At 35.6% G+C, this 15,565-nt stretch overlaps 1 protein-coding gene across 1 annotated transcript in view; it reads left to right on the top strand.

Moving 5' to 3' along the window:
- CDH13 (cadherin 13) overlaps positions 1-15,565 on the top strand; it is a 481,427-nt gene that overhangs the window by 217,689 nt on the left and 248,173 nt on the right. The window contains exon 5 of the mRNA XM_084294592.1: positions 9,075-9,227. Coding sequence (XP_084150718.1) covers positions 9,075-9,227 — 153 coding nt within the window. The remainder of the gene's footprint in view (positions 1-9,074; positions 9,228-15,565) is intronic.

Here is a 15,565-nt window from a genome sequence, read left to right as displayed (position 1 = left end):
TTATTCACACATATCTGGGAATTATGCTTTGTCTGTGTTTATTTTTTTTTTGGCTATGCATTAGAATCAGATCAAAAGTTGAGTAGCAATGTTTACGCCTTTTTATAAAACTACTGCAGCTTTGCATGCATGTAGGTAGAAATGTTGTAATAGTTTGTGATGACATCTGTTAACTTTGAGTCAATATCTGAAAATTCAAATCATATTTACCTTTCATGGCTTGAAATTAAATTTCTGCCTTTCAGTTCTAATCAGTTGTAGCTACATACCAGCTGTTTTGCATTCACCTCTGGCTGTTGAACATTTAAGATAAAACGTGAGGTGGACCCATTGATAAAAATGGGAATGAGTTCAGAAAATGAAAATTTAAATCCTTTGTTTATGGTAAAAAGAGCCATAGAGCATTGTAACTAATAAAATCATTAAGTGCTTCATCAGATTAAAGTGTTTAAAGTTTTAAATATTTGAGATATCCGTCAAACGTAGCTGCTGTCTGTCCTTGACAGAAGCACCATCGTCTGCTGAGATGCAGACCTGTGACCTCTAGATAAGTTTCTATACACAGAAAAATATTTATCTTTATACTATGACCTTCCATGCACAAGGCATGAGCCATGGATTTGTTTCCTAGGGAACTAGTGGCTGAGAAAAATCTATAATTAGATCTGTGGGTTGTTTGCTACAAATGGGAATTGGGTGCTAAGCAGGTTCTTAAAGCATCCAGAAGTATTACATTGACTTCATATAATGGAACAAAATTTTTTAAAATGCTCTTCATCATAATATTGCTTTTTAATATCTTCAATTTAAAAAAACTAAATGCTCTTGATAGACTACTTATTCCTCTATGTTCATCTTAACCACAAAGTATTCTTAGAAGTCTAGACTCCACAGGTTGTTAGTTAAAGCAAAATAAAATTAGACACAATCTTCCAACAAATTTCTTCAACTTAAAATGAATTTTAATTTTCAAGACTGTTTTTTAAGTGAATCATTCTCACCAACTCCATTTTTCTCACTTTATTACTTCTATTCGATTCTTCAGGTTGGCTCTGCAACCTCAGTGTCTCATTTTGCAATTCCAATTATTCCACCCGGCTGGAAGTTCCCACTTAATCCAGATCTTGATTTCTTTCTTTGCTGCGTGCATGGATCTAAAGATAACATTTGTAGCTCAATCTGTGGGTAGTAATTGTAGCTGCAGGGAAAGAAAGTGACTAGTGTTTTTTGCTTTGTTTTGTTTTGTTTTTAAGATTCCCCATTCAGCCCAGGGCAGACTTCTCTAGACCTTATCAGCAGTTTATTTTAGCCAGGGCACAGTACAGCCAAAATGGTGCTGTGTTTCTTCCAGTCCAGTGCTAGATCAGACAGCCTTATGATTTTCTGGATATAGACAGTACTGTGAAATACCTGGAAACAGTTACTGTAAATTGACTATATTCTCTTTTCTCCTGTTCCTTGAAGATTTTGCTGCTCCATATGTGCTGGTTACATGTTATGCATTTTGTCCATTGTCGTGAATTTCTGCAATTAGAAACCATTAAACATTGTCTCTGCATTTCTGCCTTTTTAGATCAATGATAGGTTTGCAATAGACCCCCTTAATAAATGTAAATAATCATTTTATTATTTTTTAAAGGACATTCTTTGAGATTTTCTTCATGTATTGTAGTCAGTCAGACTTTTCCTAACAACTATAGCTTTGTAGATTCTTCAGCTAGTTGTCACTCAAAATATGGTGATCCTCAAATGCTCTCAGCTAAGAGGGTGTGTTACAAGTTAGTAACCTAAGCATTAATTAAAATATGCTTATTAAATGCCTACTGATAGGCCAAATCAGCCACAGAAATAACCAGTCCTTCTGTGACAAGCGATACTTCCAGGTAATTCTCCTTTGAGATTACAAAAACCTGTGTTCATAAATTCTGTGCTGCCAGTAGGAGGAAATTATTGTGTGCTGATTCTAGAGTTTGCAGATACTTATCTGAAATCAACTACTACTTAGGAAAAAGGGGAAGTGAAAATTATTTGTAATGCATCTTCTTGCTCTTTATAAATTAAGAGCAAAAGAAGTTGAAGGATTACCTGCTACAAAAGATAACACAAATCATTATATGTTCATAGACTTAATTTACTTCTGTCTGAAAGCAAATGCTTACTGGTAGTAGTCCATATTGTTCAAATCCTCAGATTTGGTAGATGAAGTCTGCAGGCCCCAGTGCTATCGCTATTCTTCAGGGTAAATTGTTACATTGGTGTAGAACTACAACAGTGAACCTCAGATGAAAGGGAACCACTGGGACACAGGGCTTCCACATACATAAACTGATTGTGTTTCATTTGTGTGCTTGTGCATCCTGCTACAAAATTGATCTGAATTTTGTAAAAGTCTATGCATAATTACAATCAAAATCCGTTATGTTGAGAAGATATATTTTGGTTGAAGATAAAATGTCCTATTTGTGTTGACTATTCTAAAAAGAATGTTTAAAATGAGCACTGGTGATGAAATTACTTCACCGATTGTTTATATACTGTATAATTTTTATACATTACAATATGACATTGAATTTTTCATCTGTGGAATTTATTAACCTTCGCAAATTTCAGAAGCGGAATTGTTTGTGTTATAGGGACTAAAACCTTGCATTTTCACTGCTGTAACAAAATATAAGTTGGTATAGTAACTTCTTGAAGCACAGCCCCAGTGCAACAAAATATTTAGGTATGCCATCTGCATTTCAAGCACTACAAGTTCTATTTTCTTCATGTACCTGAAGTTCTAAATATGTTACCTGATAAGAGTATTCATTTTTTTAGATTGCTTCAGGCAAGGAATGTTTGTACGATTTGTAGCTCCAAATCAGTCTTGCAAACATGCATCAAAAATATGTTAAAACTACGAACTTTAATTCTCACAATGGTATTCCTAAATGTGACACTTCCTGTAATGTTTTCAATGACAAAGCTCATAGTTAAAATGTTAAAAAAAACCAATGCTGTTATCTTGAGAATATCATTGTATGATTTTTCATTTTCACAATTAATTTCAGTTTCAACTTCTGTTTGTTTTTTTTTTTCATTCCCACATTGCATCTGTGATGGTGTAAAATTTTCCACGTTTGAGGTATTTGAACACCTAGTGCTCAATACTTCAAAAAAATTATATAGCTATTAAAAAGGCTTCAGTTTACAGATGCATTTTACAATAATACGTTGTCTTGTTTGAAGAACTTTTTTTTTCTCTGTAATCTCTGTGTTAAGAGGTCTAATACAAAAGAGTATGAATAAGAAATAATTGCTAGCCTTGTAGTAGTACTTTTGCCCAATAGTCACCTTTGTACTTTTAAGTACAAAAATCCAAACATTTTTTGGTAATACGTTTCTCCCAGTTAAAACTGAGTCTTTGGAACCTGACACGGGATTTTGAAGTTAAAATAACTGAATTATGCCTTTCTTTTATGAGTTAAATCTTTCATATACATATACATCTTGCTTTCTCTAGAAAATATATATGAATATATTCTAATTTATATATTCTACTTAGGACTGTCAACAGCATCAAGCCAATATTTTGTAGATGATGATACAGAAGCACTGTTTGCTGTTGTTTTCTCCAGCTTACAAAACAAAACCTTCACCTTGACTGTTTTCCTACTTCAGTTATCACTGGAGGTTGGGTCCGTGTTGTGTATTCCCATGGCTGGTCACATTTCCTTTTTCATTCCCTGCTTGTGGTTTCAAAAGTGCTGCTCTAGTGCAAGCACAAATATTAGAATTTGAGTGATTAGCTGATATGCTGTTTTAAGCGTCGGGGTTACAGTGCATGGTCTAGAAGATTTATACAGCTTTGAAAATCTTGCCTCGCACATAGACTGGTGACTGAAACCTGATCTGGAACTATTTTGAAATTCAGGGCTGTAATATTGCCTCCGCTACTGTATTACATGAGCATCTTTAATTGCTGATGGCTCATTCTGCTGTTTACTTGAGTTTTGCAAATATTGTTCAGGCTAGTCTACACCAACCTAGCTTGTTTCTTGGAGAACATACTGAATAGGTATTTGTTCAGATGCATTTCAGCTAATAATTATTTTTTAAGTTTGATGATTGTGAAAGGCAGTTATTGTGGACCTTAACAGCAAGGCTTGCTTTGTGAACAAGAGAAAAGTGTAACATAAAATATATGCTGTCATTTGTAGTGTGTTTGTTTTATCTCTAATTATCATGAACAATGGACAGAGTCATGTGGAGAAACTTAATTTCTGTTACCTTTAGGTATGTCAATAAATCACCTGAAAGTTCTTTAGCATCACCCAGGTATTGAATGAGTTCTGCATTTAGGCCCGAGTCAGAGGGAAGGTCTGATTTGGCCAATATGTCTCCCTTTGACAAAGAGCAGAACTAGGTTGCCAAGATAAACTAGATGATCTGATCCTCAATTAATGAAGACACATGTATTAAAAACCAATAAACTAATAAATTATTAAATCCAGCAAATTTATTTGAATTGCTTTAAAACCACAGTTTTTGTATGTTTATCTTATAGTAGTGAAGTAGTAGATATAGAAGAAGGTTCTGTAGGTTAGGGGGGTTGCATAATGATAAGAATATTTTGCGTTTGTCTTGATTGAAAGATTATTTGAGTCAGAGCACAGAGCACAAGGAGCCTCCAGCTGTAAAGAGTGGTTTTCAGTATGGCAGGACAGGAAGTGTCTGTTCGAATATTTGTGTGTTGTCTAAACAATGGGCCTTAAACCATGGTTTTGCTCTTCTGGAGTACAGTGATTAAAGAAAAAAATAGTTCAGTGCTAAATATTCCGTGGATAATTTTGCTTCCTAGAAGAAGAAGGAGAAGGTGAGAAAAACATGACCATGAAAACCAACCAAAAAAATCACAAAACTAAAAAACATGCTGGAGGCAGTTTAACACTCCAAAGTGAAAAGTATTAGGACTGGAACCAAATGTACCTCTCTGAAGGTGGCAATCATTTTCGAATTAAAATTGAAACTAATATATTGTACTTCTAATTCAGACAGTGCCAAGAACTAAGAAATTACAGAACTGATTGCAGCAAACACCTACTGAGGCTGGTGAACTCAGATGGTACTGTTAAGGACGCAATTACTACGGCTGCAGAACTGTAAAGTGTCTCTGGGGGTAGTGTGGTTTTTGTACTTCTATTTCTCTTCTTCTCTTGAGAACACTGGTTTACTGTTGTGGTGTACCTGTAACAATAGGGGGATCAGAATGCTGAAATGAGTTTAGCTGGAAGGGATACATAATGTCAGGTGGAAAACAACACTTGGTAAATATGTTTTGGCTATGGTTCAGCAAAAAGCAGATCCCGTCAGCTAAGTAACGCTCTGTTTTCTTGAAAGTGTCTCTTAGTTGAGCCCTATACTCATCTCTGCCTTTTTTTATTTTGTTTTGATTTTTCAAAAAGAATGGTGTTCTGTCTTCAGTGCTATAGAAGGGGTTCTGACAAGGCTAGTGTGGATCATGTCAGTTTTCAGTATGTTTATTCTCCAGTGCACCCTTCACATGGGAAAATGCTGTTAACCCTTGTTGAGGTGGGGAAATGAGGCATATCTAAGTGCATCTGTGCTGTTCTTTGGGTCCTGGGGGAGGAAGTAGCCTTCACAAGTCTGTATTATTGTGGGATGTTTGGTAAGCAATTATTCTGTCTACCCCATCTGCCCATGTTGGTTTGGTTTGGAAGGGACCTTTGAAGATCAGCTAGTCCAACACCCTGCCACAGGCACTAACCCAGGTTGCTCAAAGCCCCACCCAGCCTGACTGTGAACACTTCTAATGGTGAGGCATTAGGAGTGAGGCATTCTCGTCATCCTTGAATTAAGAGGTTTTATATGCAACACATAGCTACTGTCATACGGTGCAGATGTTTTCAATATTAGAACCTGCACTGAAGCACTGAAGGTCCTAAAGCTGTGAAAAAAAAAAAAAAAAAAAAAAAAAAAACAACAAACAAACTGGAGATAAGCATTTCTGTCTGTAGGTGGTAGCAACTGTGGAAACTGAGCTTTTTTAGAAATGTAGAAACAACGTCCCAAAGCAAACATTCCAGCAGAAATAATTTGGCCTTGCCTGTAGATTGGGAGAGCATTGTTGTGTAATATGTTGTAACCTAGGAAATTTTCATACCAACAGTGCTGTGTTTTAGATGGCATTCAGAATAGCAGTCTTGCCAGAGGAGATGTCAGACAATCCTCCTGTTCTTTCTTCCTTACTCTTGCTGAAGCACCAAACCATATGGCAAATTAAGCCTGATTTGTATTAAACTTTTCATTGTACTGAGCTTAGTGTGAACTGGGAAATGCACTTTCTTTGAACTATGCAGCCATTATATAAGCTTCTTAATTAGGAGATGTTAATGTTCTTCTTTACATTCCTGGGAGTATGTAGCTCCCTCTTGTGGCTAATTAAACATTTCAAAAATATCATACTGAAAATTACTTTTTAAATTACCACCGTTGCATCAGAGCAAGTGATGCAGTGGTATATGGAGCATCTCTAACCTGGGTTTCTTAATACTCCATCAAGCATGAGTTGCTGTGCAATAACTAGATGCCTAACTGACTAAATAGATAGGAGAGAAGCCTCTGCACATGCTTGAATCAGGACTGTGCCTGCTTCCTGAAGCTTTAAAAAGGTTCAGCGGACACATCCTGTCATTTAGACAAAAAAAAAAAAAAAAAAAAACAACTCTGCTTTCTGGTAACTTCACTGACCCCGTACACTGTATGCTGAGGATTGGTTGCAGTTAAGGTTGGGATGAGATATGGGATGCAATGTAGCTCCAGGGGGAACAAATCTTTCAGGTACCACATTGGGATGTATTGCTAGCAAATTCAAGATTAAGGTCTTTGTCAGATTTGGAGCAAAGAGTAAGTTTTCCCTCCAGTCAGGCTTGTAGGGATGCTTCTTACTGCTATTATTATTACTCTTCTGCCTTTCTATCTAGTGTGAAGAAGGATCTGTACATAATTATCTGGAATTTGTCTTATAAATTCCCTTGCAGAATATCAGTAATGTCCATGAGTTGTTGTGCTTTCTTTCTGTGGCTTCTTGCAGCTGGGGTTTTGGCCTATCCTATGTCTCAAATTTGTGATGAACAGTTAGGAAACGTTAGACCGCTGTGGTGGGATAGGACTCTTGTGCAAACATCTCTGAATTAGATTTTTGTGCTGGTCTGTGGCTGAAATGGTGCCTTTCAAACCACTCTTCTTATATTATATGTAAAGGAGCACTTATTAAAAGAAGTCTCAGAAATCAGGACAAAGGACAAGCAATTCAGCTTTTCCCTACAAAAGTCAGCAGTGGTCATGACACTGCAAAATCATAAGCATAATAAGGAAATAGAAAACCATACTTGTAAACCTGATGTAACAAACGAGCAAAACCAGAGATTGGTCAAAATATGTATTGAATATTGGGTAGCTTTCAGCCATTAAGTTTTAGCTTCATCACAGAACCTGAAGCACAAAGTTAGTTTGCCCTTTTGTCACTTGCAGTGTTGTCTGCCTCTGTGTTTTGTCATGACATGCTCAAATATACACAAGGAGAAAATTTAATCAATTAGCATTTCTGACTAGGAGGAGGAAGGGGATAAAAAAGTGAAACAATTTTTACTTTGAAATTTCTCTATTTCCCAAAGGGTTTGAAAGTTGAAACTTTATCTCTGAAAATGCTGATTTTCTATTTCATAACTTGTGCCTATTTTTTTCCTCAATTAAAATAAAGGAATAATGATTATGGAGTTTAGTCAAAATCTCCCTGCTCAGTAATCTGCTAACCGGTGTTGCTGAACCCACAGCAATAGGGCAACAAGTGTGTATTTTCTCAGGGACATTATTAAACACCCCGCATATTGATTATTGCAAAATTGGCACAGGTCCAGATTTCTAATGCCCCTTGTTCCTTCCGATTCCTGAGCTGTGATTTAGACTAGCATATAAATACTTGACTTAATGTTTCTGCGGAAACATTAACAATATAAAATTTCTAGAAACAAAAGAACATGAAACAGCAGTGGGAAAGAATGGCTTGGCAAGATTGTCAGCCTTAAAGGGCAAGATTAATTTATAATCCTTCTAGATTCTGGTGTGCAAGTACAAATTTGCAAAGCATGTAGTTTATAAGAAACATTGTGTAGCTATGCAAGTTTACATATGCTACTGTCAGTAATGTAAGACAGCCTTGAAATTGGATTTTTAGGGATTTTTTCATATGGGAAACAAGATAGTGATAGTAACCAGGAGTTTTCACTACACGCATATGTATATAAGTATTCATGCATTTGGAAAGTGGAGGAATTCCAACTGTGTGACTAAGCAGAGTTCTGGGCAGGATACCCAGATATTTCTGTGAGGAGATTTTTCCTTGGTTTAAAATCCTGGGAAAGGAAGAGTATAGATGAGAATGAGAAAGGGGGGAAAAAATCCCCAAAGTCATCTATTTTGAAATTACTAAGATTGCTAATAAAAAGGGATGACTAATTGGAAAATAATGTGTGATGGCTATCTGATATGATAAGAGTTGTGAAATAAGTATGCTTTATGCCATTTGGTGGAATGTCTTTTTTTTTTTTTTTCACTTGTAGGATTTGTTCGCAGCTAGTTTATCAATTTAAATGGGAAAAAAAAAAGAAAAAGAATTAAATAAAATGTCAAATGCTAGACATGGAGTGAATACAGTAGCAACGGAATAATAGAAATTTTAAGTAGTGAAATAGAAGACAGTGAAGATAAGATAGCAACTGCCTAAGGACCTGACTAGCTTTTCCATGGTTTAACACAAGAATTGCAGTGTTTTCTGAATGACTGAAACCATATTTTATATTTTCATATTGTTGGCTGGGAATGTGCCTCAACATTAGGATAAAGATTGAAATTGCTTATGTGGGTTTAGAATGATATTTTATTTTATTTTATTTTATTTTATTTTATTTTATTTTATTTTATTTTATTTTATTTTATTTTTATTTTTATTTTATTTTATTTTATTTTATTTTTATAATGTGGCCTGTAACTTCTTGTTTTCTGCCATGCAGGTCATCAGGAGTGAAGGGACTGAGGGAGCAAAGTTTCGACTCTCTGGTAAGGGAGTAGATCAAGACCCAAAAGGAATTTTTAGAATCAACGAGATCAGTGGGGATGTCTCTGTGACCCGAGCCCTTGACAGAGAAGCAATTGCCAATTATGAGGTGAGTACTCATAGCAATAGGATCTTTGCCTCTCTGTTGGTAATACATACTTTTGAATGCGTATTAGCTGTTGAAAAAGACTGCAGTTACTGAAGGCTAAACTGTGAGACACCGTGCTAAAAAATTTCCAGAAGAACCGTTTATCCTTTGGAAATCGTAAATGTGTGTCTTCTTACATGCAATCAAAACTCTGCTCTGCTTTCTACATGTATTTCTGTCACTTTTCTTCAGTAGAACTACTGTCTGAAATTCACGTACGCATATGATTTGTGAATACAAAATTATGTTTGGACAAAAGAAGTTATTTTGGGAAGTTGCCTCTGAGGTACTATCTGGTTATACTTTCTACTTTTGGTTGTCAAGTTGTCAATGGAATATACTATTCATCTCTATTTTGTAGTAATGGATATTTTTAATTGAGCTGCAGAAGATCCTGTTAATGTCAGCAGATACATTGTCAAACGTGTCTTCAACAAAGATTTTATAAAGGATTCCTTTCCTTGTCAATAAAAGCAATGTTTCTCCTCACTGAAATACAGCAAGTGATCTTGGAAATCTGTAAAATAACTGCATCATGATGTCTTGAATTGCGTAGTATAAATAGAGGATCTGTCAATTCATGTTTTTTATCTCACTCTGGAAATGTGCACTCAGTTAAATTGTGTCTTGGCATTTCAATATAGATGAGAAGCTGGATTCAAAATGCTCAGTAGATTTGTTCATTGCCACTTCTGCCCCAGCATAGCAGATCTGATCTCTGTATCATCATGCAGAAGGGAGTGTGTACTGCTCCAGCCTATGAGGGGCTTGGGGTCTGCTGACATTTCTGATTGCTGTCCCCAACCTCTTAGTTTTGTCTTCTGCTGTGTAGTAATTACTACTTTTGCTTTCAGTGCTGTTTCTCTCCTACTCTGGAAGAGTTTACTAGTTTGATGACTAGTCATGCTTGCCCAAAAAGCATTGCTAAAATGTACCATATGTTGATTTTCAACACTTAAACATCTATTTCTCATCTGGGTTTACAGTGAAATGTATGTTAACCACTTGCATAGGATTTATGGTAGCCACTGCTGTCTTTCTTAAAAGAGAAATGTTGCAGTTTCTCTTTATAATACTGTTCCTCATCTTCATTTTCCAGCTGTTTCCTATTTTATCATAGTGGCTTTCTACCTTAATGTATTGAGTATAAACCTTGATTTTTTTTTTTACTGGAAAATCATAGTAGTCTTTTCAGCCTAATGCATCAAACCACAAATGGCCCTCCTATCTGATCTGGCAAAGCATACACTTAAATTAAGACAAAAAACATTTCCCTAGAGAAGTCTTTTTGAAGCAATGCAAATTATATACAAATAGTGCAGTGTAGCAGATTATCCAGAGCAATGCAAATGTATATCCTAATAGGTTGTAGTGCTTCCTAACCTGTTATATAGCACTCTGCTCAGCATGCTCACTGGCATCCTGTTGTGCAAAATGTAGCTGAAAAGTTCTGCAGAAGGAGAACCCTCAACTTGATTTAGTCTGTCTTTGAATCCAGCCTGTTGTTTTCCAATAAAGATGTTTCATGGTGTCAGGAAGGCAGTGGGATTTTCTCCTTGATTTCCTTGATACATTGAAAGATGAATTACCAAAAAGACTGATTTTTGTCAAGTTTTTTGAAAAAAAATTTAACTTCCTTCCCCTACCCACAAAGTATTGATTTCCTGAAAGATTTATTTCAAAGCAAAAGGCAAAGAAGAAAAGAATAGATCTCCATGAAAAAGTGCAAGTTCTTTGCAAGCCATCTTACTATCAAGTAAGTAATCAGTGATGGGGCAAGGATGAAAAAATTAAATTTGTTTGAATCATTCCAGCTACACAGAAGGCTGCTGTGTATTAGCACTGATTTATTTCCTATTCTTAGTGCATATGCACTCAAGGGATGAGAATTAAAGCAGATGTTAATAGGGCACAAAATTGAGCTTTGGTGATCACAGTATTTCATAGAACTTTGCAGCTTTTACACATCCACGTACCACAAAGCACTATAAATGATCTAAGGGTATTTAATCTATTACAAAAAATGTTGTTCTTTCTACCATTGAAGGTTCAAGAGTAGTTTTTGCTGTCTTGTTTATCCTGGAGGAATATTGAAAAGCTTGTAGGACTTTTTCCTATGATAATTCATTACAAGAGAAAAGTGATTAAATTATACGGCAACTGAATTCCACTCAGAAAACCATTGATTGTCTGAGTTAATTGCCACTTTCCACTGTTTGTTTCAATTATTTTATTTTTAGTAAAGGATAGAAAAAATTTCAAAGAGTGAAAAATCTGAGAGTTGGGGCCTGCTAAAGTCTATCTGCTACAGCTGAGTTGCATGGTACTTGTGTGTTGAGAAGAGTTTACTTCTTTAATAGCAGAAGAAATTAAAGCTGGGAGAGGAATAGAAGGCAGATGCATTAACGACCTGAGCCTCTAGCCCCCTTCCCAATACAGACTTATTTGATTCATTTATTATTATTATTATTATTTTTAATGAAATTAGTCAAGTTGTTCAAAAGTGGACAAGGATATGAAATTCCACTGAAATATTAATGTCAAGGGTGATTAATTGTCATAGCAAATATGACCCAGCCACTTGCATCTTTGAAAATGTGCTGATTTCTGTTGAGAAAATGAAACTATCAGAGGAGGCTGGATGTGACAGCAGAAGTCCAAAAGCCACTACAGTGAAATTAGCCATAAGTAATTTTTTTTTTCTCATGTATATGAAATCATGGTAATGAAATCCTATTTGCCAGTGGAAATTGGTAGATTCTTCTGGTATGTTTGTCCCTTTAGCTTTGTGGGGTGCCTTCTTAAAGGCTGGAGAATGTCTGCTAGCAGCAATTTTAAATGAAAGCTCTTTATGAGGAAGTGCAAGAGGATAAGAGGATGTAAGGATGTTACTATGCCAGCTAAGATAAATTGTTTTAGAAAAGTTTGTGGAAATTCTTTTTCTTTTGGAATCAGAGAAATGGATCAGAGAAAGGAATGGATTTACACTGACTAGTTTTATTTTAGGGTTAGTTGCCTGTTGGTGCAACTACTAAATAATGGTCTGAAGAAAGGACTTAGGCAGACTATAGTTATATTATTGAATTGTTTCTGGTTTGTTGAGATAAGCAGGTCACATAGAGCCCCTACTTAATATAAGAAAAAGGCATTCCATTTACAAATATGCTATCAAAAATAATGTCCTTAGTTTTCTATCAAGACTTGAATGAATAAAACTGGTTGGAAATTTCAGGGAATGTAAGATTGTCTATCTAATATTAAAAATTGCAGGTGTTTAAAACAAATACAGAAATTTAGGGAGGACGTATTTTCTGGTTCAAATCACTGAGGTACGTCCAAAAATTTCTAATAGTCCGGGAAATTCCTGGCACACTTCAGTTCTGCTGTCTTTTCTGATTCCAAAAGTACAGGAATTTTATTGACTTTCAGCTGCATCTTTAGGCAATATCAAAAGAATTCAGTCATGCTAATGTCTGACGACAGAACTGAAGGATTCCAATGAATTTGGAAGTCTAGCTGTGTTAAGCATTGAAAGAAAAGGCTAGTGAATTGGGAAACAAAGGTTCAAATACGAAGCCAGTGAAGACTGGCTGAGAAACAGAGGTTATGGGGTAACTTGTTAATTGAAAATGTGGAGTTTTTCCAAGCCTCACATTTGCACAGATACTATATGTTCACAGGCAAAGTGCTTGCATGAAAGTACAAGCAGATTACCATGATTGAGATGACAAAAATTACTAAGTTAAAGAACTATGTTTGGGTCTTTATTCAAAGATTGGATATGTCCAAAAGATATAGGGATAGGAATCCATTAATGTTTTTACAGTTCATATATGAGATTTTGGTTAGGCATTCCTTCTTTCCTAGGTATGTCCGAGTACAGGACAAAGACTGAAGCTGTATAAACTCATTTCCTATCACTTCCCATCACCATGTGATCCTTGCAACAGTAAAATCCAGTCCTGTTAAGCATCAGTGGCAATGTGCCATCTAGTCAATGGTTGGCTTTCAGTCAGGTGTCAAGATGCTAAAGGATGGTGCCATCATTGGTGGGCTTTTTCATAACTGCAGGGTGTGTGGAAGGGAAATGATCAGAAAGTGATCCTTTGCAAACACAAAATGAAGTTTGATAAAACCATTCAGCGACAGTGCGCAAATTAGAGCTGTGAACAAATTTACATAGGTAATTTGAACTGTTAATGAAGAGTTAGTTTTAATTATTTTTTTTAAGTGAAGAGCTTTATTTGCTTTAGAAAATACTTCACAAGCAGAGGTGAGAAATCAGTTTTCAGCTTTTTTTTTTTTATATATATATAATGACACATCACACTTCTATGAAAGGATGCCTTGCAACTGTTAGACTGAGATATTCAGAAAAGTTATGTTAACAGTACTGAAAAGTAAATTAGGACTATTCCCTATGTATTACTGTTTCTATACATTGGATAACAAGTAGACTGAGAACAGGCTGAAGGATTCAGACCAATGAACAGCAACCAAATCTTTAGCATGAACTGCATCAGTTCAAGTTACATGAGACTGCTATTTCTGTGACTGAGACAAACATTTACAGAGATGCTTGCAGTCCTACTGGATTCTATTTCTGTGCTTCATAAGGAACAAAAAAATGGAAATGCTTCAGAGGTTTGAGGAAAACTGGCTCAGTCAGGTGCCTAGGAGTATTTTCTGACAAAGATGTTCAAGTACTTGAATGTATTTTTGCATATAATGAAAGCGGTATAAAAACCTAGAAGTAAACAACTGTAATTTATCGTGTACAGAAAAATGAGTTTGTCTTGTGTTTGAGTATACTGCAGCCACATCCTTTTCAGAATGATTTAACATACCCTGATACTGAATCTCTGCAATATGCAGCATGGAGATAGATAGCGCACACAAGTGTGTTTCTCTCTCCCTTTGAGAATGAAAACCACAGATTTGCTTCTAATTTCAAGACAGGTCTAAACTATGTTTTTATCTTGGTTATCTGCACTGGCAGAATTGTATGAAATTTAAGTGATCTGCTCTGTCTTGAGCTGAAACCAATTATTGCTGGGAAAGGTCAGACCTCCGTCATCTCCCAGTAATTTCCTGAAAAGGAGAAGGCACTCAGCATTCCATGGGAGGAAGGGTTTTGGTCTTGTGGGGATGTAAATTTCAGTCAAATGTGTTTGACTTAATTAAAACGTAAATGATACACAGAGAAAACATAATAATATAATGGTGCTCCCAAACTACATGTGTTACATCCAAAAAACATGGAATTGTGGCAGAGTACAAACTTGTCAGGGAAGAATCTTGATCATTTGGCAATGAGAAAAGATTTCACTTGGAAAAAAAAATAAAAATAAAATGGAGCAGTTCTTGTGTAGCTATTGAATTTGATTATTAATTAGCTAGAAACTTATTTGTATAAATAGGCTCTAGTTAGATCAACTGACATACAGCTAAAAATTCTGGAAGTGAAAATGATCTCTGTAGCTTACATTATATAAGTATACATAAAGAGTTCATAAGATGTCAATATAAAGAAAAAATATAAGTTTATAATATGCTTGTATGTGTATATTCAGCAAAGTGTTCACGTGTTGCGAGTAAACTCAGAGATGACAGCCCAAAGTTTCAGAGCAGCGAAGTTTCACCACTGTTGGCAGTGGGTTAGGTTGTACTAGTGTGCTTGTGGCAACGAAAGTTCTGCAGATTGTGGAGCTCCATGGATTTGTGGTGCTTGATTTGAGTCTCTGCCTGTTTGTCTCTTTGCCTTATTAAAGATCTGCTGTTGGCTTCTGTATTTGCTAAAAAAGTATTCAGCCCCTAAAATGGCATTATATTACAGAGGACTGTACATCTTATGGAACTTGTTCTTCATTCTCACAGTATTGAACTAGTATTGGTCTTTGCTTCTGACATGATTGCTCAGGACTTAGCACTGCTTTCGCTTGTATTAGAAGAGACTGAAGTAAATTAATCTGTCAACCTAAAAAAATACTTTTCATCTAAAAAGTAAGAGTGATGAATTAGTCAAAAAATGGTGTGTCCTGTTCTTCTGTATCAAATGGATTTAGACAAAGAAGACATGTAAAGAGAATGCCCTAAACTTGAGGAAAACTTGCATTATTATTTTTTTAATATAATTCATATTTTTTTAACCTTTATTATAGAGAGAGAGATTCTAAAATGAAAGATTGTGCTTTAGGAAATTTTACTTTCATTTAACTTGAAAATGCAGCACTGAGAAAACCCAGCAGCAGACTACATCATTCAGTGAGATCTGTATGGGCAGACTCCTGATTTAATTG

The sequence above is a fragment of the Netta rufina genome (genome assembly GCF_964035555.1).
Source record: "Netta rufina genome assembly, chromosome: 13".
Classification (NCBI taxonomy): domain Eukaryota; kingdom Metazoa; phylum Chordata; class Aves; order Anseriformes; family Anatidae; genus Netta; species Netta rufina.
Note: the sequence above shows the minus strand (reverse complement) of the source record. Positions and strands in the feature narration are given on the sequence as shown.